This window comes from Thermobia domestica, chromosome 3 (assembly GCF_964235325.1).
Source record: "Thermobia domestica chromosome 3, izTheDome1.hap1.1, whole genome shotgun sequence".
In the NCBI taxonomy this organism is placed as follows: domain Eukaryota; kingdom Metazoa; phylum Arthropoda; class Insecta; order Zygentoma; family Lepismatidae; genus Thermobia; species Thermobia domestica.
In genome coordinates, this window is record NC_137456.1 from 59,142,266 (window position 1) to 59,170,199 (window position 27,934).

At 35.8% G+C, this 27,934-nt stretch overlaps 1 protein-coding gene across 2 annotated transcripts in view; it reads right to left on the minus strand.

Moving 5' to 3' along the window:
* Window positions 1–27,934, minus strand: part of LOC145680415 (glutamate receptor ionotropic, NMDA 2B-like) — an 868,333-nt gene that overhangs the window by 35,775 nt on the left and 804,624 nt on the right. For both annotated transcript variants that reach the window (XM_081750925.1, XM_081750926.1), the window contains exons 16-17: window positions 17,017–17,252; window positions 1,558–1,754 (exon numbers count right to left, since the gene is read on the minus strand). In XM_081750925.1, coding sequence (XP_081607051.1) covers window positions 1,558–1,754; window positions 17,017–17,252 — 433 coding nt within the window. The remainder of the gene's footprint in view (window positions 1–1,557; window positions 1,755–17,016; window positions 17,253–27,934) is intronic.

The window sequence follows — 27,934 nt, forward strand, 5'->3', positions numbered from 1 at the left end:
TCACTTTATTTTTTAAAGTGTTATTTTATTTGTTAATAGTTTAACGTAATATCCAGTGGGTTCGTGGGAGCAAGGAATGGATTAATCAAGTTTCCTTTATTTTAATGGGAGAAAACGTCTTGCAGTTCTAACAGGGTTCATTACCGCATTATGTTCGTATTCTTGAATATTATTGTATTTATGTGTTTAAAATAGCATTATTAACTAAAACTACCCTAATTTTATACTGATATTGATACAAAAATGTACAAAAAATAATTAAAGGGTATCAAGTATATTTTATAATAACATATCTACTAGTACATAAGACATTAGAAATGGTATAATTTTTATGTTGTTAAATGGTACATATATGTTTTAAATTCTGAACAATAACGCGATATATATATATTACTGGAATTTTTATTTTTTGGGGTTATTTTTGGACCACTGTTCATTCTAAGAGAACTACAAACTCGTAACTAGAAGTTCGCTTGTGGTACCTGGACTATATTTTGACAAATGCTATCATAGTCCGTGCCATATGTAACAGAATGCTGACAGAATTCTCTACCAAAGAGACGACAGTGCTATTGTGCGGAAATTCGGTGGAAGAAAGAAAAGTAAGAAAAAGTTATTTTAAGGGATTTTCTGGAACGGTATTTCCAACTAGCCAGTGTGTGACGAACTTTCTAGAACTGGAATTTCTAACTAGCTAATGCATGACGAACTTTCTAGAACTGGAATTTCCAACTAGTCAATGTATAACGAAGTTTCTAGAACAGTAATTTCCAAATAGCCAATGTATGACGAACTTTCTAGAACAGTAATTTCCAAATAGCCAATGTATGACGAACTTTCTAGAATAGTAAATTCCAAATAGCCAATGTATGATGAAGTTACTAGAACAGTAATTCCCAATTAGCCAATGTCTGGCGAACTTTTTGGAACAGTAATTTCCAAATAGTCAATGTATGACGAACTTTCTAGAACAGTAGTTTTCAACTAGAAATGTATGACGAACTTTCTAGAATAGTAATTTCCAACTAGCGAATGTATGACGAACTTTTTACAACAGTAATTTCCAATTTGCCAATGCATGGCGAACTTTCTAGAACAGTACGGTAATTTCCAACTAGCCAATGTATAATGAACTTTCTAGAACAGTAATTTCCAACTAGCTAATGTATGACGTGGAAGCGCACATTTTTGATCGTAAGAAGAAGATAAAGGAAGGGGAGAATATAAAGTAGGGGAACAAAAGAAACAAATGTTGGCCATTTACTCGTAGTTACGAATTCATGAGTAGTATGCATGTAAATCCGTAGAATACGCTGTTTCCCTATCATCATAGTTCTTTCTCAATGCAGATTAACTACCGTCTCCTTCTCCCCTTCTTGTGTTTTCCTGAGAATAGGAGCTGTAAACTGTGACGCCACAGATCACAAAGTTTAAAATCACCGTTCAGAAATGCCTGGAGAGAAGTATCAATATATTTGCCTTTATTATGGTATTATCTCTTGTGCTCTACACTCATACTGTGCATTCAAAAAAAAAAAAATGCTATAAGACCCTTACTTTCTTCCTCCGATGATGACTCCATGTCGACGCAAATCATCTTCAAGCTGCGCTATCATTTCGTGGGCTTGAGCCAAGGATTTTTCTACTTGTGCTAAATGCGCTTCACATACAGGGTCCTCGCATCGTCTTTCTTCTTTTAGACAGTCCTGGGCTTCGACAACTGCGCCGTGGAAAGTCAGCGATCTTCCCATACTCTACAAAAAAAAAAAAAAAAAAAAAAAAAAGTATCTCAGTATAAAATCAATCCCAGTTTCTGAACAAGTTTCCAGTACAGGACGATAAACTTTATTGCAGAAAGTCACCACATTTTTTCTTATCTTTTAGGGTTTCTTACTTAAGGGTAACTTCAAGAACACACTGTAACTGAAAGGTTATCTTTATTGGCCATAGGAATCAATACTTCATGAAGACATTCGCATGTAGCTTCAAAATTAAGGGTCTCCACTACAGCGAAATTAAACTACCGCTAATTTTATAGTTTTTCTGTAATATCTTCAAAACAAACAAAAATATTTGAAAAGCAAAAACGTAGTGAACTAGACAATACGATTTTGCATGTGATACCTTTACCACAATTCACCTATCTGCTTTTGGTATGCCGCTATTTACAGAATCCGCAAAAGATCCTAAATCTATCTACAGTTGTAAATCGACAGCAGACAGATGAGTTGTGATAACGGTATCATATGCAAAATCATATTGTCTAGTTCACTACGTTTCTGCTTTTCGAATATTTTTATTTGTTATGAAGATATTACAGAAAAACTCAAAAATTAGCGGTAGTTTAATTTCGCTGTAGTATAGACCCTTAATTTTGAAGCTACATGCGAATCTCTTGATAAAGTATTGATTCCTATGGTCAATAAAGATAACCATTCAGTTACAGGGTGTTCTTAAAGTTGCTCATCCCAAAGTTTGACTGCATATACCTTTTGAACCAAGAACGATAAAGACATAAAACTTGAAACAAATGTAAGAGTGTTCTATGTGGATATTTTCGAGTTCATGATCAAGGCTGGAATTTGTAACGTTTTTGTGTAGTAACGAAAGGAAGTACCAAAAGTGTAAAATTAAAAAAAAAAAATGTATATACGAAATGAGGAAAATCAATATTCAGTTACAGAAAACTGATTTCCTGCGTGTGAATTCTTGTGTATATGTACAGTATGCATCAACATTTATCTATTGGTGGGAAAATGTGACAAATTTGATGCAAGGTTGCCATGTGAAAAAAAAGGCTATTTAATGCAAGTCCGTAAAATGGATATTTCTCTTTTTTTGACAGAAACGTAGCCCCTGCCAACACTGCTGTAAATTTACTGCAACAGGTGTGTTTTAGGTTAATTAATGATAAGCAATGAGAATTTGCACATAATTGATAACCTGAGTTTTTATACATGCTTACCATTTCATGTTTAGCCCAAACTGTTTTCCTGACAAAATATACTTTTTGATAAACTAACTGAATGTTGTGGTTCTTTCAATGTCTTTAACCCTTTGATGACCAGTCATTTAACTCTGAAACCAAACTCTTATTGTCCTTACACTGAAAGCAATGAATTAGGATTTGAATATAATTTGGACAATTTTTATAAACGACAATTTTTGGTCAATGTTTAACATGTTCGCAAATGTTTTGAAGTGTTTTATCAGTAAACAAAAATGTCTCCTAACAGTGATTAATAGGAACTGCTCTAAGAGTGTTCAAAATGTTCCTGAACTTCCGATTTGTCCAATTAGTATACAGCCAGAGAAAACTTGTTAACGTGTAAGTGGTAATTTGTGAAGTGTCCTAATGCTATATATATATGTAAACTTGTATACATGTCCCGGATAAGGCCATCATGATGCTTCAGTTAGAAGCGGCGTTCTTTCGAGAAGAGGACGTTGTGTCATTTGGCTCTCTACACGAGAAGTTCTCGGTATTTCAACGGTCACACTTACGCTGTGTGGTTAAAGAGAGCAATAATAATGGGAACGGCATAAATATACTTCGTCCTGCCAGACGACATCGGTCTGTTCGTGAGGACACTGGTCGCTGTGCCAAAACACCTAATTCGTACGTCAATGTTAGAGATGTAGCGTCCGATCTACCATACCATGCACATAAGAAGTCTGTTCTCGCGGTCCGTGATATGACGCAGCGATGTGGTCCCGTATGTTGTTAATGTATTGTCTTCCGGGAGACATTGATTTCATGTTCGTATCACTATGACTGAATTTCGTCATCTCGGATGGATAATTCACAGTCGCACGCGATATACCACAATTCTTCCGCGATCAAAGACGGAAGCCTGAAATCGCTGCCGGATTTGACCATCCAGGCACTGTTCGACTATCTATATACACCTACGTCACGTGAAAACTCGGTCGCTAGTGAGCTATGGCTCCCTTGCCTACCTCCGATTAGTGTTTTCAAGGGCGTGGCCGACGCACGTAGTGTGATCGCAGAGCTGCATTTGTACCGGTAATAATTTTCTTGTTATCTCATCCTCTACACAAGTTACAAATGTGTTATCAATCCAATGTCTCCTTGGCAGGGATGTATACAAGAGATGATGGGTCCATGGGGGTCCGGACCTCCTGAAATTCCAACTTTTCTGTAAAATTTACTCTAATTTTACGGGTTATTTCACAAATGTTAACATAACTTATTCTCATATTGAATTTTAACATCCATGAAATACTTAATTTTACGGGTTATTTTACAAATGTTAACATAATTTATTCTCATATTGAATTTGAACATCCATGAAATGCTTAATTTTACGGGTTATTTTACAAATGTTAACATAATTTATTCTCATATTGAATTTGAACATCCACGAAATGCTTAATTTTACGGGTTATTTTACAAATGTTAACATAATTTATTCTCATATTGAATTGGAACATCTATAAAATGCTTAATTTTACAGGTTATTTTACAAATGTTAACATAAGTTATTCTCGTATTGAATTTGAACATCCACGAAATGCTTTCGACTCCCTCTGAAATAAATTCCTGCATATGTCCCTCTGCTCCTGAGTGTTACATTTTTAACGTTCAGCGCATGTTTCTTTTAACATTACTTATTATACTCGTGTTGGTTATTGGGTAAGTCTTAGCGTAACACACGCAATACTCAACTCAACTCTGTAAAAGAGTATAACAACGAACTTGCTCATTTGAAGCTAAAGTTTTGTTGAAAAGGCATCCAAAATTTATAACAATACTATCCACTTCCCACTCTAATGCGTTTGCCTTCACTGCACGTGCTCCCGTGTTAGACAGCTGCAAGAGCATTGAACTTAACTACAATGATTTGTACCTTGCCTTAAAGTTTAGCCAATGTCTCACATAGCCGTGGTATTAAAAGAAGGATGATCAATTTCAATTTATCCTGCGGAGCAGGGTGGCTCAGTGGTAGAGCGTTCTTCTCTGTTTCCAGAAGGTACTAGGTTGATCCGAGGCTTGTTTGAGTTTGTGGTGAGCAGCATCGTGACAATGGGTTTTCCCAAGGTTTTTCTCGTTTGCTTCTACATTGTCCATCCATCAATTTCATTCATTATTTATCCGTCTCCTTTAGACTACAAAGCATAATCGTGGAACGCAAAATTGAAATATTAAATTAAATTTATTAATTAAAATAAATTCCATTTTTTGAAATCCAACTTTCAATTCTTGGTAGATATAAAGGTTCAAATTGCATCCTCTAAAACAGATTTACATTATTAAATTCAAGTGTAAGAAATACCCGATTCAAATAGACAATTTTAAACTTGTTTTTTTTTTTTAATTTGATTGCCAACGCCCCGTAACGCAAGTCTTATCTGAACACCTGCACTCTATGAAGACAAAGTTGCTAACGCTCTCGCCTTCGGTGCGAGCGGTCCCACGTTCGATTCCCGGTGGGGACATCGGTCGAAAAATATGAAACGCTTTTTCAGGCCAGCCACTCTGAATGAGGTTTTCCCGGGTTTTCCTCATTCACACCAGGCAAATGCCGGGGTGGTACCTAACTTATAGGTCCCAGGCCGCTTCCTTCCTTCCCCAATCCTTTCTTCCTTCCCTTTCCCCGGATAGTGTACTCGCCGAGGGACGTCTTCCCTCAAACGTGAAGGGCTAAATGGCCTTAGATGCCGAAAGCCCAGAAATCTAAATCCTAAATCCTCTATAAAGATATCCTATATCTATAGAGTGTAGTATCCTAAACAGGGTTTCCATTCTTCTGTGAACATTCCATATTGAAAATTAAACGGTAGAGGGAGAAACTTATATTTTAATATTTGATCTCATATACGACACATATACATATAGTTTTTGGAAGATAAAAAGCACGTAGAGAAACTGAATGAATTATATACAAATCGAAGATGCATATATATACTACGTGTTGAGCGTCTCTGAATGAAAAGGGAGGTAAAATTCAATTCAATTTGAAGGAGTTTCCTTAGATTAAACCTTAAGGAACAGAACTCGAATGCGAGGAATAAAATGGAACACAAGAAGATACTGAAGGAGACAGAATGCAAAGGAAGAAAGAGACAGTGGGATTTCAGAACGAAAATTGAATTTCCTATGCAATAAAAGATGGCTAGAATATGTTTCCAACTTTTAACTTCTCCCTCTCCATTAAAAAAAAAAAGCAAGGGGAAACTAATGAAGGAAACTTAATTTTATGGCATATTTCATAGAGATATCAAAACAATGAAATCCGAATTTGAAGGATTAATCATTTTAAAAATAAAAGCCCACGACATTTTTATTAGCATTTTCTCCCAGTTTGGGAATATCAAAAACTATTCTCTTTTGTGGTTGTGTTTAATATGCTTAATATAAAAAATTTAAACCTAATATATAAAGTTCACATATCAATATGAAAATTAGATGTCTTTTTTTATTCAAATATTTATTAATACATTTTTTTGCAAATTACAGTTGTTACAAATTTCATTAACGACTCTACAATATTGTGTAAATTTTGTGGAAAAACAAATATACACAAAAGATTATAGTAAGAACAATGGAATGGAATTTAAGACACATGCAAAAGTATTATCACGTTAATGCATATATTTGGATCATATACTATGATCTTTGTTACTTTAATAATTTTTGCTTTTAGTCTCTGAATTATGTAACCATTGTCAAGGACTGGACTTATTTCCCTTCGAGCTCCTAAATTCACCAAGGACATAGTCTGACATTTGGCCTATAACCTTCCAGTTTTGCTTTCTACATGATATGTTTAGCCACATTATATTTATCCAAACTGGATTCAAAACATTCTTCTTGAACATCGTCAAAGTGGTTGTCAGCCTCCTATGCACTAGCGGATCCAGAAGAATCATTTGGAGGGGGCGGTTCGCTTCCTGGAAGATGAGCATAGCCTCAAAGTGACCAGAATTTCAATTTGAAAAAAAAATGGGACTGGAGGGGGGGTGTAAACTTGATTCCCAGATGATGTCATTATATGACTTGAAATCATTCAATGATGTTCAGAATAGTTTAGGTAGAACACTAGATTTGGTATTAACAAATTTAGATAATGTAGTGGTTGAGAGAGAAGAACCCCCCGTACTTAAAGAGGATAAACACCACCCTGCGCTATTAATTAAAATCAAACAGAACAATAAGGTAAAGATAAAAAGTCAAAGTAAAGTAAGGGGTTATAATTTCAGTAAGGCAAACTACAATCAACTATATCACGAATTGGGAAAGGTAGAGTGGGAGGTACTGGGTGAACATACTGACGTTGATTGCGCTGTTGAAAAGTTTTATTCCACCTTATATAATATATTTGACAAATGCATTCCGAAAAAGAAACAGAGCACGGGAAACTATCCTAGCTGGTTCACGCTAGACATTATAAATAAAATTAAAATGAAAGCTCGTCACCGCAAAGCGATAAGACTCGGAAAGTCAAATATAGATTTACATAAACGCGAATTTAATGAACTTCGAAAAAGGATTAAGAAAGATATACAAGTCGCATATACAAACTTCGTTAAGGGAGCGGAATATTTAATACAAGAGGACCCATCTACGTTTTGGAACTTTATTAAGAGTAAAACAAAACATTTAAATGGTAATGCATTGTGTTATGAGGGTAAAGAGTTAGCATGTGATAAAGATATAGTAAATGCATTTGCAACCTACTTTAAATCAGTGTATACAGACGGAGCACCACTGCTAGTTGAAACAGATGATTCGACATTAGTTGAATTGTATGAAAAAATTGATATGTTGCAAATAGCGGTAATAGAAGTAGACGAGATTCGAATGGCAATCAGAAAACTAAAATCAAAGTGTTCGATAGGTATCGATGATGTACCATCATATGTAATAAAAGGTTGTGAAGAGAGTTTCTTATTACCTTTACACATGCTATTTAACCTAATACTCCAAACCAGCACGTTTCCAGCAAAATGGAAACTTACAAAAGTTTGCCCTATTCCTAAAAATAATGACAGTAAAGAAATTCAAAATTATAGGCCGGTTTGTATTCTAAACTCATTTGCAAAGATATTTGAAAGCATAATTTATAAGCGTATTGAAAATCACATTAAACCAGTAATATCGGATTATCAACATGGATTCGTTCCTGGCAGATCCACCGTAACAAATCTTGCTGTCTTCACTGACCATCTAGTGAATACATTGGAGAGTAATAATCAAATAGATGTAGTTTATACAGATATTGCGAAAGCATTTGATAAGGTAAACCACACGTTGTTAGTAAATAAACTTAAATTTCTCAACTTTTCTGATCAGTTAATTGCTCTTATGAAGTCATATTTGATGGACAGAAAACAATATGTGGTTTATAAATCCTGTAGATCATTTGAATATATTCAATTTTCTGGAGTCCCACAAGGATCTAATTTAGGGCCGTTACTTTTTATAATATTCATTAATGACCTTCCTAATTGTATTAAAACATCACATAAACTACTCTATGCAGACGATTTAAAATTATATAGGAGAATTACAACAGCACAGGACTGTGTCAGTTTGCAGGAGGATCTAGACAGAGTAAATGAATGGTGCAAGAGCAACTTGTTAAACATAAATTCAGATAAATGCAAAACCGTGTCCTTCACTAAGAAACGGAATGTTGTTAAATTTCAATATAAGATAGGTGGTAAAGAATTAAAGGGGGAACAAACTATCAAAGATTTGGGTGTAATATATGATAACAAACTATCGTTTGAGCATCATATAAATCAAATTGTAAATGACGCAAACAAAAATCTTGGATTTATTTTGAGAATGGGAAGGGAATTTAATAAGTCGAATGTTTTACTGAAATTATATTTTTCATTTGTTAGATCAAAATTAGAATATGCGTCTATTATATGGAACCCCCACACGAAGAAAAACTCTATTAGAATAGAAAGAGTTCAAAATAAATTTCTGCGGTTTCTGGTGTACAAGAGAACAGGCATGTTCCCCACATATGAAAATAGTACTTCTCTTAATGAAAATTTTAACACAATGTCTCTCAATCACAGAAGAGTGTTAAATGACATGATATTCTTGTACAAAATATTAAATGACAAATTAAATAGTAAGGATTTGGTCTCTGCCTTTCATCTCAGGGTACCCAATGGAAACATACGTGTGAGCAATGGAAATTTATTTTATTCTAAGAAATCTCGAACAAATGCAACAAAACAGTCACCAACGTGGAGGATGGGTGCAGTCTACAACAAACTGAGTAAATGTAAAAAAGTTCTGGATATACACAGTATGAGTCAGAATAGATTTCGCAAATATATTATAGATATTCTATGTAACTCTGATATGAACACTGTAATTGGGTAGAATAACCTGTTGTGTTCTTCTTCTTAAATAAATAAAATAAATAAATATTTTATGACCCGAATTTGTAAGTTTTTTAAATGAAATTATATTCTTTCTCTAGATTTAAATTAAATACGCACTTCCGGTTCGGAGGCGTGGCGGTATCATGATTCACTTAACACTTAGTCACCGCTATTTATCAGATGCGCTGTATTGGACAGTACTTACACAAAAGAAAGTGCTATGTTGACGATGGTATTTATCCTGTCATCTGTTATATGCCACGAAGCCTGTCCCATTTCTCCTCTGTGTATATAAATATAGCTTCCCTTTGTTTCACTAAAGTGATCGCAAAAAAACATGAAGCTTGACATAAATATATCAATTTCATTATCCAATAGAATGAGAGGGTATGTTCCGGTCGTCGATCCGTATCCATGACATTTTTTCAGTGCCTCTCTGAGAGGGACATCATCTTTGATCTCTGGCGCTATGCGAATAACATTTCCTGAGGGCAAGATGTTGAATTCCCGTTACGTTTCGTTTTTCACCATGATTTCAGTTTGTCAACATTGTTGACATTTTCTTAAGTGCGCGTTAAGATTGCGGCTATATAAATCGTATCAAAATCTTCTGATGTATCAAAGGTGGAGAAAACATTTCTATGATTGGTATAGAACCCAGGATTCACGAGCAGTTTTGGAGTCACTGACTGGTAAACTTTGACATCCATGGAATTGTTCAATTCTCAAGAAAATCTCCCAACTGTACTCAATTGTTGTATTTAAAGATGAATGTGTAAGGAAATCAATTTCTGGTACATCGAGGAATTTTCCACTTAAACACGAGAGAGCAAGAAGACAAATATAGGGCATTATTACAAAAGTATAGACCTCTGTACATAGGGTATTTTGATTTGTTGCTTGAGTTTAACGTTCCACGGTAATGACATGACGGCTAAAGAAGACGTGCACTTACTGATTATAGTGGAATTCGAACCACCTTTTTCGTTAAAATGTATCCTTACCGGAAATCGAACCAGGCACCATGAGCACCGTATATGGTATTTTGTCCGAATGCTCCGCTTTTGCAGTGGTATAATTGAGTATGTAAAGGAAAAAACGCATTAGCCAGATTAGGAACAGGGGGTTGGAAATTGGATCTATTAGGTAATTTCTTAATAGCAGCATTTAGAAACATGTATAATTAGTCATGCTTACAACAACAATAAAAGTATATTATAGTAGCCTTCGCTTAGGTGGAATTTCGCTCCCAGACCCCCAATTTGTTCGGAATACGGCTTTGCTCAATATAGCAAATGCTTCTACGTGGTACTGTGACACAATATTTCGCGTTCTCCCTTCTGTGTCTTTCATATAGAATTGGATTGAGCTAAAACGCTGTCACAAAATTCAAACACCTCACAAACATTTTAGTGAACCCTCACCTCTGTTTTTGCCCTTCTACGTTAAGTGGCAAAAAATGCTCAAATCCATGTTTCATTATTTTAAATGAATAATCAAACTAGCAACTTTCATATATCTAGCTGTAAGTGATCCCGAGATATAGGCATCTTATAATAACGATAATAATAATAATAATAATAATAAGAAGAAGAAGAAGAAGAAGAAGAATACAAACACGCTGAAATATGTATTGAATTGTTTTAAGTGAGAAGTCCATATACCAAATTCCATGTTTCTAACCTTCAAAGATTCTTAGATATCTTATTATAATAATTGCAAATCCCGCCCCCTTTTCTTTCCACCTCTTTTTCCCATTTTACTGAAGTATCAAAAAATGTTGAAACGCGTGTCAAATTGCTTTAAATGAGAAATCCAAATCCAAATTTCAAGTCTCTAACCTTAAGGGATTTAGAGAGATGACCATCTTATTAAAATAATTTCCACCCCTTTCCCCCTTCCTTTCTTTGAATTTCCCAAAAATCCTTCCTTAGTGGTATCCTAGATCACAAATCCTCGCATTTCAAGTTTCTAGCTTAAGTGGTTTGGCCTGTGCGAAGATCAGGACCACAACAGCTTGTAGCTTGTATTATTTCCCAAGAAAAGATGAAATGCCATTAAAAGTTACAATGAATGTTTCCGTGTTGAACTTCAAAAGTCTCAGTTCTTTTTTGATGTAGTATCTAGCGAGAGTACCTTTGATCTCTGATGCATGAGGTTCTATGGTTTGATACCCGGTGAGAGAACATCGAACGCACTACAGTGATTCAGATTCAACTTTAAACTCTGGTTCTCGTTCTGTAAAGCATCACTTTTGACGAACGACGTAAATACATATCAATCAATCAACCAATCTAAAAGTCTCATCTCAGACTTAGAGAGCTTTAGAGTAAGGAGCGCTGAATATTCTATATTTTTTCTTTATTCAAGGTAAAGGTAATTGAAGTTTCAAGTTTTGAATTCCATCCCCACATTTTTTTTTTCTAGGACACAATTTTCAAATGTAATTTTTAGTTTACAGAGTGAGCCGTCTTTCCTTCTTCCTACAGCTGTTCGTTCAACGTATGAATCATTCTCTCTCGTTTGCGGCTTATGGTAACTGTCCCAAGGAACTAGGGACAGAAGTATTCACAATTCAAATATGTCTGCATTAAGTACCAAACATTTTGATTATACTCTACTAGGCTTGTTACACAGATTGGATCGGCCGGGAAAAGACAATATTTGTATTTCCGAACGATACATGCTGGAAATAGAAGACCTTTGGGGGGGGCGGTCGCCCCCTCCGCCCCCCACGTGGATCCGCCAGTGCTCCTATGATGTCTGTACTTCCGTCTTATTGTGGGTTATAGAAGAAAATCTCGTCCAGTTCTTTACCAGGAGGTAATGTGCCTAAGATCGATGACACATTCCCGCGCTGGATGGCAATGCTGATATGTTGGAAATGAATGCAGTAGATCGGGGATCACCAGTTTTGATCGCTATTCGATGACCAACTTCATTAATGAAATTAGATCCTTCGTGACCCCAAGACCCACTGCTTTTTATTGCTACCAACATTTGTCCAATAGGTTTGTGTATTTTAGTCTTTTGCCTGATTCTCTGTGAGTGGCGACGAGACCTGCCTCAATTGAAGAATGGGATATGTTGGAAGGAGCAAACGTATCGGAACATGTGAAATCCCAGACTATTGCTTTTTCGTTTTTCCACGGTACCAAGGTCACGCCGTCAGGCCTTTTACCATCAGAGCGGTAACAACCATTTGGTTCTTTTAGTCTTTTAAAACTAATTTTCATGTATGAATATGCAAATAAATACATAAATAAATAAATCTATATATATAAAAGAGAACGTACAAATCCTTTGTTAGCTCATCACGCTAATACGGCTGAACCAATTTCTTTCATTTTTGGGGGGTTATTAAGATTTGGACCCTAGATGGTTTTTATCATATCACTTTAATTTTCAATTACCAGTGTCTTGAGATAATTGACCATTCAAGTGTCCATAACGTAGAAATCCTTTGTTAGCTCATCATAGCTAAATCTAACCGTATTTATATGCAACCCACATGACCGTGTCACTCGGCGGGTTAACATAAATGACAGGCGATATAATGTTAACATTTACTGCAATCTTCTATGGTTTTTATCATATCACTTGAAAGCGAAAAAGTAAAAATTATCTAAGTAACAAAGTTTATTGCGTTCCGGGGTGACCCCAGCGAAGCGGGGTGAACGCTGCTAGTCATATATGAATTAGAAACTCCAACCGAAAGTAGACTTAAATCTTGCAAACCGTTGGTGCGAGATATTGAAAAAATAATCGAAAAATATTCCTTTCATGATATCCTTTGCCGATTTTTATCAAGACGTCCTTCACTTGTGTTCTAAATGGACAAGTACATATGTTGTGAGGAACGACAAGGAGATTCATTCTCATATATGAATGGTGTGTTGTATAGACAGCGCAGGTTCAGCTAGTAAATAAATAAAATAAAGTTTGAAAATGAAATGAAACTGAAATCTTTAAATTTAACATCGTACGATTATGTCCATTATCCTAAGGGAAACCATTACTAAAACAAATGAATGATGATGGAACAATTAGTGGAATGAGAAGGTGGGAGGACATGGAGTATCCCGAGAAAACCCACGGGCACGAGGTTGACCACCACAACCTTACTTGGCCGGGAATTGAACCAGGATCTCATGCACCAGAGATAAGCGCTGTACCACTGAACCATCGCATTCCCATACAAAAAAAAAAAAAAACGTTTGAGGTGGATCACCACCCGGAAGTCAGTACATATTTTAACTCATTTCCTTAACTACTGCGCAATGAAACGTTACATATTATAAATATTGTACGATAAGATAGAGATGTGTTTCAGCTACAACATAAGACACTGATTCATTTGGTTGTGTCTTCTGATATTGAGAAAGGTGATAAATAAAAGAAAATGTTTGATTTGTTTTACAATGAACACACAAGATGGCACTTGCTGTTAGAACTTACTAGAAGTGCTCAGTTTTATGAAATGTTTATTTGTATGTGTAAAGTATTTTAAAGTAACGACCTTATTACGAAATAGAAATATTGTTTGACCGTTTTTAGTGTTGTATTTCACATTTTAATTAAATATTAATTTACGTTTAAGGAAATAAAGTTTGAGAAGAAACTTGCGCAGAACGCCATAATGCGTTGTTGCCAAATTTGTACGTTTACTGTGGTAGTCACAATAAGAAAATTCCTGGATTGTAGTGTTGCAGTTCGAGAAGCGGAACTTAGCTGTGAATTGCGGTAAGGGTCGAAAACTAATTTCTCTAGTAGGTATCTAAACAGAATTCTATGGTTACTTCCTTAATTATCTAGCATCAGTAAACACTCGACACTATCTTGCAACGCCGCACTATTCAAGCAGTTTTTTTTTTTTTTTTTTTTTTTTTTGCATAGCACCGAGAACACCTAGTGATCCACCTTAATTGAATCGAATTTCAGTAAAACTATCCTTCTTATTGTTCCGGTTTCCGACGAACTATCAGGGAGGGTTTATAATTTTTTATCCATCCTATTTTTTATTTTGATATTGATACCTGTAAATTAATTGAAAAATTCAATTTATCGAAAAAGAAATTAGCGCGGTGGCTCAGTGTTAGAGCGTTTACCTCCGGTGCTTGAGGTCCCTGGTTTGATCCCAGCTCGCGCCGTGTGGACTTCGTGGTGGACAAACACCGTGCTCGTGGGTTTTCTCGGGGTTCTCCACTTTCTTCATTCCACTATTTCACTCATCTGTCATCATCACCGTTTCCTTTGGCTTAACCGGCGTAACCGTGGGACGTAAAACTTAAAGATTTCATTTCATTTTTTTCAATTTATCAAAAAGAGAGAGATAGATAAATGAAGGGTAAAGGAAAAAAACAAGGAATGTCCATATGTGTGCTTTCTTTGCCCTATCTGTTATTCATCCTTGGTAGTATTTGACTGTATATGCCAGACATACGTAGATGCAGAAATGTCCAAGGAAAAGGACAAAATATTTGACTAACCCTATTCATTTTATTCTATACGTGGTTTTCAATATTAAAACGTTGTTTTCTCGAGAATACAGTTTTGTGACATTCCTTCTTTCTTTCCCTTACCCTTCAAATAAGGATTTTTTGGTTACAAAATTAGTGAGAATTCATGGGAAATACAATGACAGTAGCATCTGCTATAAGACATTAAGGAAGCGTTAGTGCATGTGAAAGTAGAAGATTTTGATATGATGAAAATAAGATTTAACTTAGAGAATGATGATACTATGAAAGATATATACCCTAGGGATCAGTACCTGGACCAGTACTAGTTTTCATTAGACCAATGATCTTCCAGAAGCGGTAAGTCAGGCAAGATTTACTTTTACGCACCATATGTGCGTAAAATATTTCAGTTTAACGTCCCACGATTATTCCCTCCCTCCTTAGGCTAATGGAGACAGATGATTAAGGTAAGTGAATGATAATAATGGAATTGGTGGAATGATAATGTGGAAGGCAACGGGAGTACCCCAAGAAAACAGACGGACACGATGTTGTCCACCTCAAACTTACTTGGCTGGGGATGGAAACCAGGAACTGCATGCATCAAAGGAAGGCGCTCTACCACTGAGCTACCGCGAAAATATTAATCAATATAAGACCAAAATGCAATTCACAGAGTGTTTTTAAGTCGAAGTAAAATTTCTATAAACACCAAAGAAGACTCAAGTATCCAAATTAAAACTCGTCAAAAAAAAAAAAACTGCAGATTAAAACTAAACGGCGTGACAAACATCTTGGCATTTGAAGGCGGCGCTCCAAGTTCCCTTTAAATGCTGCTAGCAAATGAGAGGCCAGCAGTATTGCCACGTTTATTTTGTACACATCCACATCTATCCCCTGTCATCTGATCGCGCTATAGTTTGTCTAAATAGTCATAGCCACACCCCTTTACCACTTGGCAACGTCGCGCCAGAGCTTGCGTTTTATTCGTTTAGCTGAAATGCCAAGATGTTTGACACAGGCTTTAAATTTTGGATTAGAGATGTAAATTATCTATCGTCAGCATTTTGTAATGAAATAAACCAATATTCTTAACAAGTATATTGTTATAATAAATATTGGAAAATTTAAAGTGGGACCAGTAACTACAAATATTAAAATTGAACAAAGCATGCTGTAGAATTTTGGTCTTTCAAGAAGCAAATATCCGTAGACTCAGCAGATCTCGTTTAACTTATGTTCTTTAGAGTCAATTCTGAGTATGGAGTAATGTTCTGGAAAAAAAAAATCGGCAAAAAAGAGCTTTCTGCGGAATATAACTCCAGGGAATTTCGGATGCCAAATCAATGACCCACATTCCAGCTTTGAGCAAGCGAGTAAATGTTAAAGTGTAACTAACGTGAAAGGATCTTTGAAATATTTGGTTGAACACAGAATATTATTTTAAACTTAATTGGCTATATCATGTATGTTGTTTGTGAAGGTTAAATGACGCACAACGAAATGACACTATTTTCTCTGGTATTCGTTTCATTAATATTTTCACTGTTTATGAAAACATATTGATTTCCTCGCTCACCTAGTCGCTAGCGCGCTTGCATTTGGTTTGGATATGAATTTAGCGTTCCTTTCAGCAACGAGGCTATATGAGACATTCAGCTTAACGTGGGATTCGAACTACACTAGCTACCGACGAGAATTATGTACGAGTCTCCTGTTCCAAAGGCCTGGAATGAAGAAACTGGGAGGAAACGAGACAATCCCGAGAAAACCCATACACACGGTTGGAATCATACCACGGTGAGAGATAAGCCCTTAGCATCATACATATTTAGTGCATGAAGATTCCAAGTTCAATTCCCGGTGGTAAGACATCGAACACATTATCGAAGTGGTTTAAATAGCGCTTTAAACTGTAGGACTTGCCTAAGATAATCCAAAAAAAAAAAAATCCAGATATGTCCTGAAGTGGAAGTAGGAATTTTTCAGTAAGGCACGCCATCTCTGTAAGAACTTTCACATCTTGTATATCTTGCATCAAAGCATTCCTTAGCGTTAAGTGAAATTGAGTTTTTTTTTTTCTTTCAGGATTACACAAGTGTCCATCGTACCTAAAAAAAAATACAGTGACATTATCCACTGAACTACCTTAGACTGAATTAGTTAGAAAAAGGAACCTTACCCAGCTGATGAGAGAGCAACATCCTGCAGTATCACTTTTGGCGAGATGTTTCCTTAAATATTTGAAATAACAATGTTCCAGGAGAAGAAGCACCGTAGCCAGCAGGATACCACAACACAGAAGAAGGAACGTCGAGAAAAACTGCTCCAGCGCCAAAGGGTCGCTCCGACTCTTGTTTTCCTTACGGGCTTTACACGCTCCCGTGAACCAGAACCGATGTAAACGCTCCAGTTCACCTGCAGAGCAAATAATTCAAATAATAATATTATCCACTATTTTCCTTCTAGGAGAACAAAAATTAGTTATAAAACAGTAACTAGTATCCATCATTTAGTTTAAGAAACATTGTTTATTATTTTACGAAAAGGAAAGTATACGATATTAGAAATTACTCTCGTAAATTCCTGACATATTTTAACTATAAATTTCAGGAAGTTCAACTCGACTTATATGCAAAGCAAACGTCATTGACGTCTAGTGTAGACGTTGTTTTCATGTTATCGTTATTAAACTTGAAAATTCTAACAAATCTAAGCGTAATACCACTTACTGACTTTCAGATTTTTGTACTGTATTAGCTGAAATGTCCTTTCTTCGCACGGGAAAATAAGTTCACGGAAAAAATGAAATCTTTTAAGTTTTACGTCCGATGGTTATGATAGCTAGACTAAAGGAAACGGTGATAATGAGAAATGAATGAAATGGTGGAATGAAAAAAGTGGGAGGAAACAGGAGAACCCCGTGAAAAACCACGCACACGGTGTTTGGCCGCCACAAAGTACACTTGATGCGAGCTGGGATCGAATCAACAACCCCATGCACCAGAGGTGAACGCTCTACCACTGAGCCACCGCGTCCCCCGTTTACGGAAAGTATTCAAACCCCTCACTCGTTTATAATAAGCATCTCAATGATTTGTAACAACAAAAATCAGTAATGTCACCATTATCTAATCCTAACCTTAAATTCCCTTGTATCTGTATGTATAACGTATGTGATGGCATGGGAGATCTGGGTTTTATTCCTTCGGGAGCTCATCTAGTTCGGATCCCACGCTAAACTTTAGATCCACATGTCCCATAGGTTCTCTTCTGAAAGGAACGCAAAACTTAAATCATCATCTCACCCCATATGCTTATGTAACTGAACTTGCACGTAAACGACATCTGTAGTATCACTATTCATCTCAGCAACTCCGAAAACAATGAATTGGATACTAGTATCGATCGTTTTCGATTATTTTAACATATCATTCCTTCCTGATCCTCCTCTTGCCGAAAATTCTCAATGTAATATCATCAAATCCTTGGTGGGAGACCTAAGGTTCATAATCATGTGAAGTAGATACAATTTCAATTGGTTAAATATTGCGTGATGAGGTAACAGACAACCTCATATATAAATAGATGCCATATGTACAGGCATAAAAACTAAGGAGGGAAGTTTTCCACCAAATGACAATATTGTTTAATTTATTGGTTTCATGTCAATCGATTCATATACAGGAGGATAGTAGTAACGAGGGTATTAAATTGACGGGAACAGACTTGTAGATACAACTTAATAGACCAAGGCAAAGCTTTAGCAGAAAGTCTTAGCCTGAGTGAGTATTCAGCCCGAAGGTGGGTCTTAATTATTTAACACAATGTAGCTAGGGGAAACTACAAATCCAGTAGAACAAAGGTTAAATGGCCACTTTCCTTTAATCGGGTTGATAGGTAACTAGAGTAGAGGATTAGCAAGGTAAGAGGAAGACAATTAACCGTCGTTGTTACGCGTTTCATAACATCCAAACCGGAAATGTAAGTTCTTGAGTTCTCAAAACCAGAACACCGGGTTCCGGCACATGTCATCGGGTCATCTGGGTCACTTGAATGTCTAGATCTGGATTTCGCTCCTCAGACCCGGACAGATCTACTGACCACGGTTACTCAAAGGCGACTTTTAGGGCACAGGTTGTGTTCGTGAGATTATTTGCAGGGTTTATTTGAATTTTTTTCATTAAACACGGTACAAACTGGAGATGGTATTTTTTTTTTTAAACAAGTATTTTTGCCGGTAGCAAAGGTACATTTTGGAGAAAAAATAATAAACTTGAAACAAAAACAGTAAATTTTGAGGGTTGCGCCCAAATAGTTGCAGGGTGAACACCTCTGCTAATGATCCAAACATATCCATTGACCCCAAATATGCCGTAATTTTAGCAGGTCTACACCATTATTGTAGAATTTTGTAGTGGGTTAATGATGTCCAATACTCAAGCTCCAATATTCACGTGTTCGCTTCCCAATATGAAATTATTTCTTAACCAAGATTCTACGTCTTGAATATTTCAAATATGACTTCGTATTTATTTCTCTTCCCATAGTGAAAAATATTACACATGTCGTTTCGAATGAAAATTTGGCAAAACATTGCTTGGACTCAACTTCATTGCTCACATTATACATGACGAGTTTTTATTTTATTCGGTGATTTTCGAGGCTCCCTTGTCCTTAACAAAAATGTATCATATTTTTGTGATTCTAATGCATTTGTACTTTGATAAATTCTTGCAGTTATATTTCAGTGTAGTGTTATCACACATACACAAACGCAGCAAAACATAAAACAATAAATTTAGGAGAAAAAAAGAGAGAGAAAATCCTGCTGGTTATAAATGTTAGCACAGTCGGTGTTCTCCGTGTATGTGTGACTTAAATTTCCGGATCACGAGTCAGTTAACTCATTGATCTGACTGTTTCCAAATGTTCTTGTCACCGATCAGTTCGGTCACAATTCTGATTGCTTTCGAATCTTTTGGGTCACGGATCGCGAAGTTCATAACTTGTTCCATCACTGGAGAAAGTTTCTATTTTCCTGGACAATCTCTAATTATTGTATTATCCTCTTGCATTTTCATGCACTGTAGTGACTATCTTATACATTGAGTTGACAACACTTTCTTCCACTTCTGTTGCGTCAAAGAATTTTGCGCCGGACTATAGTGCACAAATATCCGTGCTATGGTCTGGTTATCCATAGTTTCATAAGATAACGTTTCATTACTTAAATCTTTAGCAGAACGATTTTCATTTCTGAAAAAAAGGTTTAAACGTTTAAGAGGCTATTGGTTAGTAACAAATGAATTCTCATACTTTATTGATTAAATCTTTTTTTCTTTTTACATTTCAAGATAATAGGATGGAATAGCCTATAATGAATGATAATTTGGTATCAAGATATAGCTCAAATTAATACAGAAGCAAATGGGAATTGCAATATGTGAATTGTCCGAAACTTAATTTCTTGATGGTTCTTGCAGATGGCCCCAAGAGTCGTGGATAATAGATACCGGGTTATCTTGGCGTGTTCAATTACAGCTGATATAATTTTATGTTTTATTTTTCACCTTATTTTGTGGTTCGTACTGGAAGGAAACTATAATTTATGTGACTATCTAGTTTCCATTATAGACGAAAAGAAAATATTAAAAAAGAAAAAAAGAAAATAGAAAGCAGTTATTGGGCCGCTCTGTATAGATATCACATCCACTGGTCGTCTTTCTCTTTAGGTTGTTTTTAATGTTCTTTCTATTAACTTGGCACCCTGCGCTTACAGACTGTCTGATATGCTGTGACCTGTGCACTTTGGGACATTTCCAGTGGCTGAAAGCCAAATGTTCTAGCTTTTTCCTGCCCTTTATTCTTTCCTACATACACGAAAAATATGGCCGCCATTCTTTACACATCGCTGGGTTCTTCTCTCTTCTCTTCACAGCATGAACGCAAAAGAGCAGCATAAGGAAGATTTCTTAGTATAAGAGTATTTACCGAAAAAAGAGTATTTATTTATTTATTTTTTGGTTGGAAGTAAAGATTCTGAAAATTCATTGCCGCAGAAACAAAAGAAAATCACTGGATTCGTACATGCTTCGCTAAGGTCCTATATTATGTTATCTTCGCATCCTCTCACAAGGGAACTTCTTATATTGATAGTAGCATTGCCCAATCAAACAATACGCAATCGATAGAGGAGTGAAGAAAAGTAAGAAATCCAATTTTTTACCGGCCGACATCCAGAAACACAGGAGATACAGAGCAAAGAAGGATTTAGAATCATGTGAAGATAGCAATGCAAAAGATACACTGACACAGAAATAACTTCAAAATGATTAAATTAATCAAAATGAAATTTACACAACAGTATAGTAAGCAAATATTGTACCTACAGACATGCTCAACAACATCGCAAGTCATTGAGATCCTAATAGAATATATTAATAACTGTATAACTCGTAAGCGATAAGCGAAACCTTGCCAAGAAAAGTGATTCAGCAAAGATATCACAGTCCGTTCAAAATCGTGTGTATAATATTGATGCACCCATACTAAAATTTTAAGCGTTCACATCGCTTTGCAAAGATACCATAAACATCTAGTACCTGAAAATTTGTATTAGCTATTATTTTTTGCTATAAGCAAAGGTTTACATGGTATATTTGATCAAGTAACAAATAAGTGTTATGTTTCTTGTAATCTTTCACGAGAATAGTCTTGTGAATGTATGAATTTTATGGCATTTACAAAAATAGAAATGCTGCTATCTGTTGTTCTTATGTTTACCATGTTCCTTATAACTATTTATAAATAATTTATGCCATACTTTATTATTCCTGATAAGAGTCATGTGCGCTTAAGAAGAAAGAAAATTCTTTTTGTAAAAGTAGTTGTTTGGGAAATGTAAATAAACCAAAGCTGAAAAGTAATCACCATTTTTTTCTTAGGGAGATCATTTTTCCTATTTTTATTTAAATTAGTTGTGCTTAAAGCGGGATTTAAATTTAAACGATGTTTCTATTCTTGATTAGTCAACTACGAAGATTTCTTGTTTCTTTATTTTGTAATGTTAGAATAAAAGCAAAATCAGAAGTTTCAAGTTTTCTGTTACTCAATAGCGGTAAAATATTGTTCACTGAACATCTTAGAAAATGAAAATGGAAGTTTTCAATTTAACGTCCCACGATTATGCCCGTTAGGCTGAAGGGGACGAGTGATTAAGGCAAGTGAATGATGATGGAAGAACCGGTGGAATGAGAATGAGGAAGGAAACGGGAGTTTCCTGCGAAAACTCACGAACACGATGTTGTCCATCACAAACTTACTTGTCTTGGGATCGAACTAGGGACCTCACACACCAGAAGTAAGCACTCAACCACTGAGCCATCGTGCGCCTCCCCCCCCCCCCGGAGCGGATGCGTCACCGTGATCTTGTGAATTCAATTCACAATGATTAGACGAAAGAAATATGCAGTCTAGAATGTGTTACCATTTTGCAAACTGCAATAAATTTGTATTGCGCTACACAGGGAGTATATAGTCTTTTAAAAGTGTTTTGTTTACAAATTGAAGGCATTTTTTTAAAATACTTCTTTCAGTCATAATATTCTAATCAGGAATGTCAAAATCCTTTGGTTTAAAATTGTTAAAGTATTCAAGATAAACTTGAATACCACATAAATTGTGCACTGATATAAATATTTGATTTCAATCTATCTACACTTAGCATGAAAAATATAATAGTACCATGTGTAATATATTTTAATAGTAATATGTTTCTAATCGAAAATGGCTTGTTTTTTTTTTAAACATTCTTCATTTTTCTTTCTATTAGGAACTAAATGAAATGCCCGTTCTTAGCACAGGAAGAACGGGTTCATGGCAAGTATTTGAAAGGTCGAATTGAATCCCGTTTCCCACTCCACCCTCTTGGATTGCATATTTGAACAGAAAAGAAACATTAAAACTCCAGTTTAACCCAAGCGTTAATTATCTTAATTTCACACGGTGCAGTTATTGTTTGTTTGCTTAAAATTTAGGCTACTGCACTCATTCTATTTTTATGAAATACATATCAATCGAAGTGTACGAATAATGATAAACACCTAGGTCAACTCGAGTGATATATGTAGAACTCGATAAATTTACGGTCGCCATTGGCGACTAGAAATTTAGAGCTGGCGACCAGTGTTCAATAGGAACTGTTTCTAAACTCACAGGGCTGCGCAGTTTCTGTTTACTGAGTAAGATAACATAATAGTCACTGAGTGAGAGAAAACACGGAATGACAAGTCTTCACAACAGACATGGAAAGTGAAATCTTAATAACGTTGTAATTTGCCCCTCCTTTTCCACAGGGCGTTACACAAACGTGAAAATATAAGATAAGATATATGTTAACATATATATGAATTATCCAATTCAAAAGTGATTATCCATGATTTTGAAATTTTATGCCCTGATGTAATCTCTTTCTTTGTACGGGGAGGGTGGGTGGGTGGGGGACAGGCTCTCATAGTTTGTACGTGAGAGATACTGGCGACCATCATCATTTTTGGATTGGCGAGTGCGTCTGACTTTGAAATTTTGCGTGACGTATCTATATATATATATATATATATATATATAGATAGATAGATAGATAGATAGATAGATATAGATAGATAGATAGATATAGATATAGATATATATGTCAAACAGTTCAACTGTTTTCCCGCCGTTAGGATAAGAGAGAACGGCAATGTTATTTCAATATATTAAGAAAAACATAATAGAAATGATCTTCCCCTCTCCTGAGACAAGCGGATTTTTGTTTTAAATGCACTGAGAAAAAAATGTAGCTGGCGTACTTAAAAAGGTAGGTTACATGCATAATTCCTGTAGTTTTTCGACTTAACGCACAGCAGACGTATAACTGAAAACGCATGTTTTAAAATTCTTTCCGTATAAGTGTTCCATCTGTACGTACTTTCCGTATGAAACAATATAGGAGGCCAGGATCTCACATACTAATGGACGTATATAACATATAGCTGACGAAGGTAATATACATATATGTATGTAATATAAGGAAGACTGTTAGATATCAGACATCCTGCAACTGCATGATGTAACATCTAAGGGCAGTGCCTATCTAGCATACGGATAACGTATGCTCCGTACTGATTTCTGTAGTAAGCAAGAGGATACCGTATATTTGTACAATATATCGCTGTCCGGAGAACGGATTTTTCTCAGTGTGCTGGAGCACGTGCCCACTTATTTCTCATTAAGAGTTTATATATGAAGTTTCAGCATCCGAACGTGAGTGAGTTGTAAAATACTCTGTATTTTTAGCATACACTTTAAACATATGAGTGGCATGATAAAATCTCAATTCGAGTTAACGTTGGTTTCAATACGAAAGGGAAAAATATATATGTTATCGTTTCTGTTCTATGGGAATCAACGTTGAAACAAGAATCGGTTGATTTTTTACTGTTTCCGGTTTGAATAGAGGGTTTACGGAAGAGATGGAATCTATTTTTTGAACGCTCAATCGGTTTCAAAAAAAAAAACGCTCATCAATTCTCTTACCGTTTGTACTCTGATACTTGTCGACAGACGGACGGACGGACGGACATAGTCGCTCTATAAAACCTCCGACATGTATGCAAAGCATAGTTTGGAATTCTAATTCAAATTCAAATAATAATAATAATAATAATAATAATAATAATAATAATAATAATAATAATAATAATAATAATAATAATAATAATAATAATAATAATAGTTTTTTATTTGTAAAAACTCTACTTAAAGAAGTTTTCGAACATTTACGAAACGTAGTTTTTTTTCAATATTTCATGATTATCAGGTATCCTTTCTTCTCCCTTCTTTAGGCAGAGCAGTAGGCTATTATTTCCCTAACATACGGTATAATATATACAGGGTGTCTCAAAAGTTCCCTAATATGGGGTAACTCTGTTATTATGAAATGCCCGGATGTCTTCTACGGTGGCGAAACGTCTCGTAGAAACAAAATGTAAAGAGGGGAAACCGTCTACAAATATGACGTTTTCAATCTAAAGTGAAAGAATATTTCTAAATCGGACAAGCCGTTTGGACTGTACACTTTTTTATGAGACCAATGTTAAATGAAAGTGTATCGTTACCATTTACCTGGACCCACAATATGAGGGAATGAATTTACTGTCTTTTACGCTAACATGTCGATGGCCAACCCCATTTTAAACAGTAGACCTAACTTTATTTAAAATTGGGCGCATAAATAGTGTACAGCTCAAATGACTCGTCCGATTTTTTTTTTTTAAATCCTGCACTTTAGATTCAAAACATCATTTTTGGAGGTGGTTTTTCCTCTTATATTTCTTGTAACTCTGATATAACAGAGTTACTCTATGTCAGGGGACTTTTGAGACACCCTGTATAATTGAAAGTCCTCGTATATTTTTACCCCTACAGGTGTTCACTTTGTTTTTATTGTTTCAGAGTGGTTTACACCAAAACACCTCAATGGCTTTTGTTCTTGCTGCTCATCCCTCTCTTTCTCTGAAGAAAGAAATAAAGATTGTCTGAATTCCGTTTTCTTCCTTTGCAGTGGACATGACATTTTTAGTTCACGATATATATACAAGAGACAGCAGGACCAATGTCGAAAACACTCAACTAATTTCCAGACTGAAACCTGCTGAAACACTTCCCACGGTCGCTTACGGCAGTGCTTTGATTACTCATGCGGGAGTATTAATTCCATCTTCTGTCCATCTTTCTCTTTGCTCTTCTTATTTCTCGCCCTTATCTTTCCTAAACAAGCACCAGTGACACGTGTACGCCACGTGAAGGAGTTTGATTGTAGGCGTCAGGGACGGATCCAGGACCGACTTCTGGAAGGGGGCGGTGGGTTGTCATACTGCTACTTAGAGCTCCTTTTAAGAGCTTCACACTCTGGAATAGGTTTTATATATATATATATATATATATATATATATATATATATATATATATATATATATATATATATATATATATAAAATAAGGAAGTTTCCTCCTCTGGGGGGGCGACCGCCCCGATCGTCCCCCTGGATCCACCATTGGTAGGCGTGATGGTCTTTTTTTTTACAACTAATACAGAAACTGGAAGTGGTGATAGATTTTCATGTACGAGTACGAGGGCCAGTCAAAAATTTCTCAGAATTTCGTTGTAACTATTTATCACTAGGTATATATTCACTTAATCGCCTTCAAAATAGGTTCCTTGAGTATATATATATATATATATATATATATATATATATATATATATATATATATATATATATATATATATATATATATATATATATATATACATTTGTTCCTTGTTATTTTGGATGTCTTCTACGGTGGCGAAACGTCTCGTAGAAACAAACATTCCCGTCCTCTACCTGCCTCCCTACTCACCTGATTTAGCACCAACCGATTTCTGGCTCTTCCTTAAGATCGAAAAAGGGCCTCAAAGATAACCGTTTTAAGGTAAGTTTTTAAGGTAATCATGAAGTAAGTGGTATTCTGGTGTGGTTTGTCAAAATCCTCACTGCTTGTATGGTAGAATGATTGTAAACTAAACCAACCCTATTCATCAGGAGTTGAACAGTGAAAACGATATTAGGCCCAAGCACCTGTTAAAGAGGATTAAACATTTACCATTGTGACCAGGAGGCATAAGGAATTGACCAGATCTCTCCTTCACTAATACCATTGTAGATTTTGGGATTCCACTGAAAAAGCAGTTTTTTACTATTTGTTTAATGAATTATAATTTTCTTCAGAACTACTGCGCGAACCATTTTGCTTATTCGGTTCCTGGTGAGAAAGCATAAAAATACAGGGCAAGTCAAAATGATGGAGATTTAGTCTGTGAAATCTAGTAAACAACATATGTTATTGTGAGACATGTGCTAAGAAACGTAAACTGTAAAAGTTTTCTTCAAACATATCACAAGTGTTGTAAGTCAGCACCTCGCGTAACACGGCATACATCAAGCCAATGGTCTAATCTCCTGCCGAACCTTTTGTACGTAGCGTGTTGCGGTCAATATCAACATTACACTTCATGCTCACTGCTGACTCTTAGTACCCGGCTATTTGAGGCGATCGAAAAGCGTATTTATTGCTCATGCGTACTCTTGGAATACGCTGGCCATGTATTTAAATGTAGATGGCTAATCATAAACGCGAAAGCAATTAAATCGCTGAGAAAACGTCAGCTCGAGCGTATTTGGTGCGGGTCGGAACAATAGACCGCCTGCTGTTTAAAAGATTTCAAAAGGAAGGGGAAAAAAGGAAAGACGTGTTGCCAGGCAAAGGGATTGTAGCAAGAAACAGCTGCTTAGAAGTTGGTTTGTGCAGAGTATTGGAACTCTGCTATTACACTGGACCTGGCAAAAAGACCCGGAAACCCTGACTGGCTCACAGTATGATTTACACATCTGGTGAAAGTAAAATTACTGAATAGCCACTTTGGCCGCGTTCGCTACAGGGGGTAACGCTTTCTCAAATAGCCTAAGACTTTGAGGTAGAAAGTTGGAACACTGCGTGGAAGTTAAACTTTGAAAGTTAACCTGTCGAATGAAACGCATATCTCGTAATAACATATGTTTATTAAATTCTACAGAATAAGTTTCTGAAGTCGGGTCCATCATTTTGACTTGTCCTGTGCTTAAACTTATTACAGTGATTCGAATTCCACTTTAAATGGAATTGAGTAACGGTAAAATTGTAATTATTATCAATACCCAGGCCCGTAGTCAAGGGGGGGCTAGGGCGGGCTCAGCCCCCCCTAAATTTTTGGAGCCCCCTACTAAAGTCATAGTTTGAATTAACGGGGGATGCCGGGGAAATTCCCCTTCGGTAAAAATGTATGTCCGGCTCTTATCACAGAAGTAACATAACATCCATTTCTGGGATAAATTTTCGCCTTCTACATTTACAACAAAAATACATAAGCATCCCCCTCTCGTTCGAAAGTTTAATTCGAACACTGACTGAAATGTTGGAAGAAATTGTATTTCCAAATGTACTTTAGAGAGCTAAATTAAAATTTACTTTTATTATCC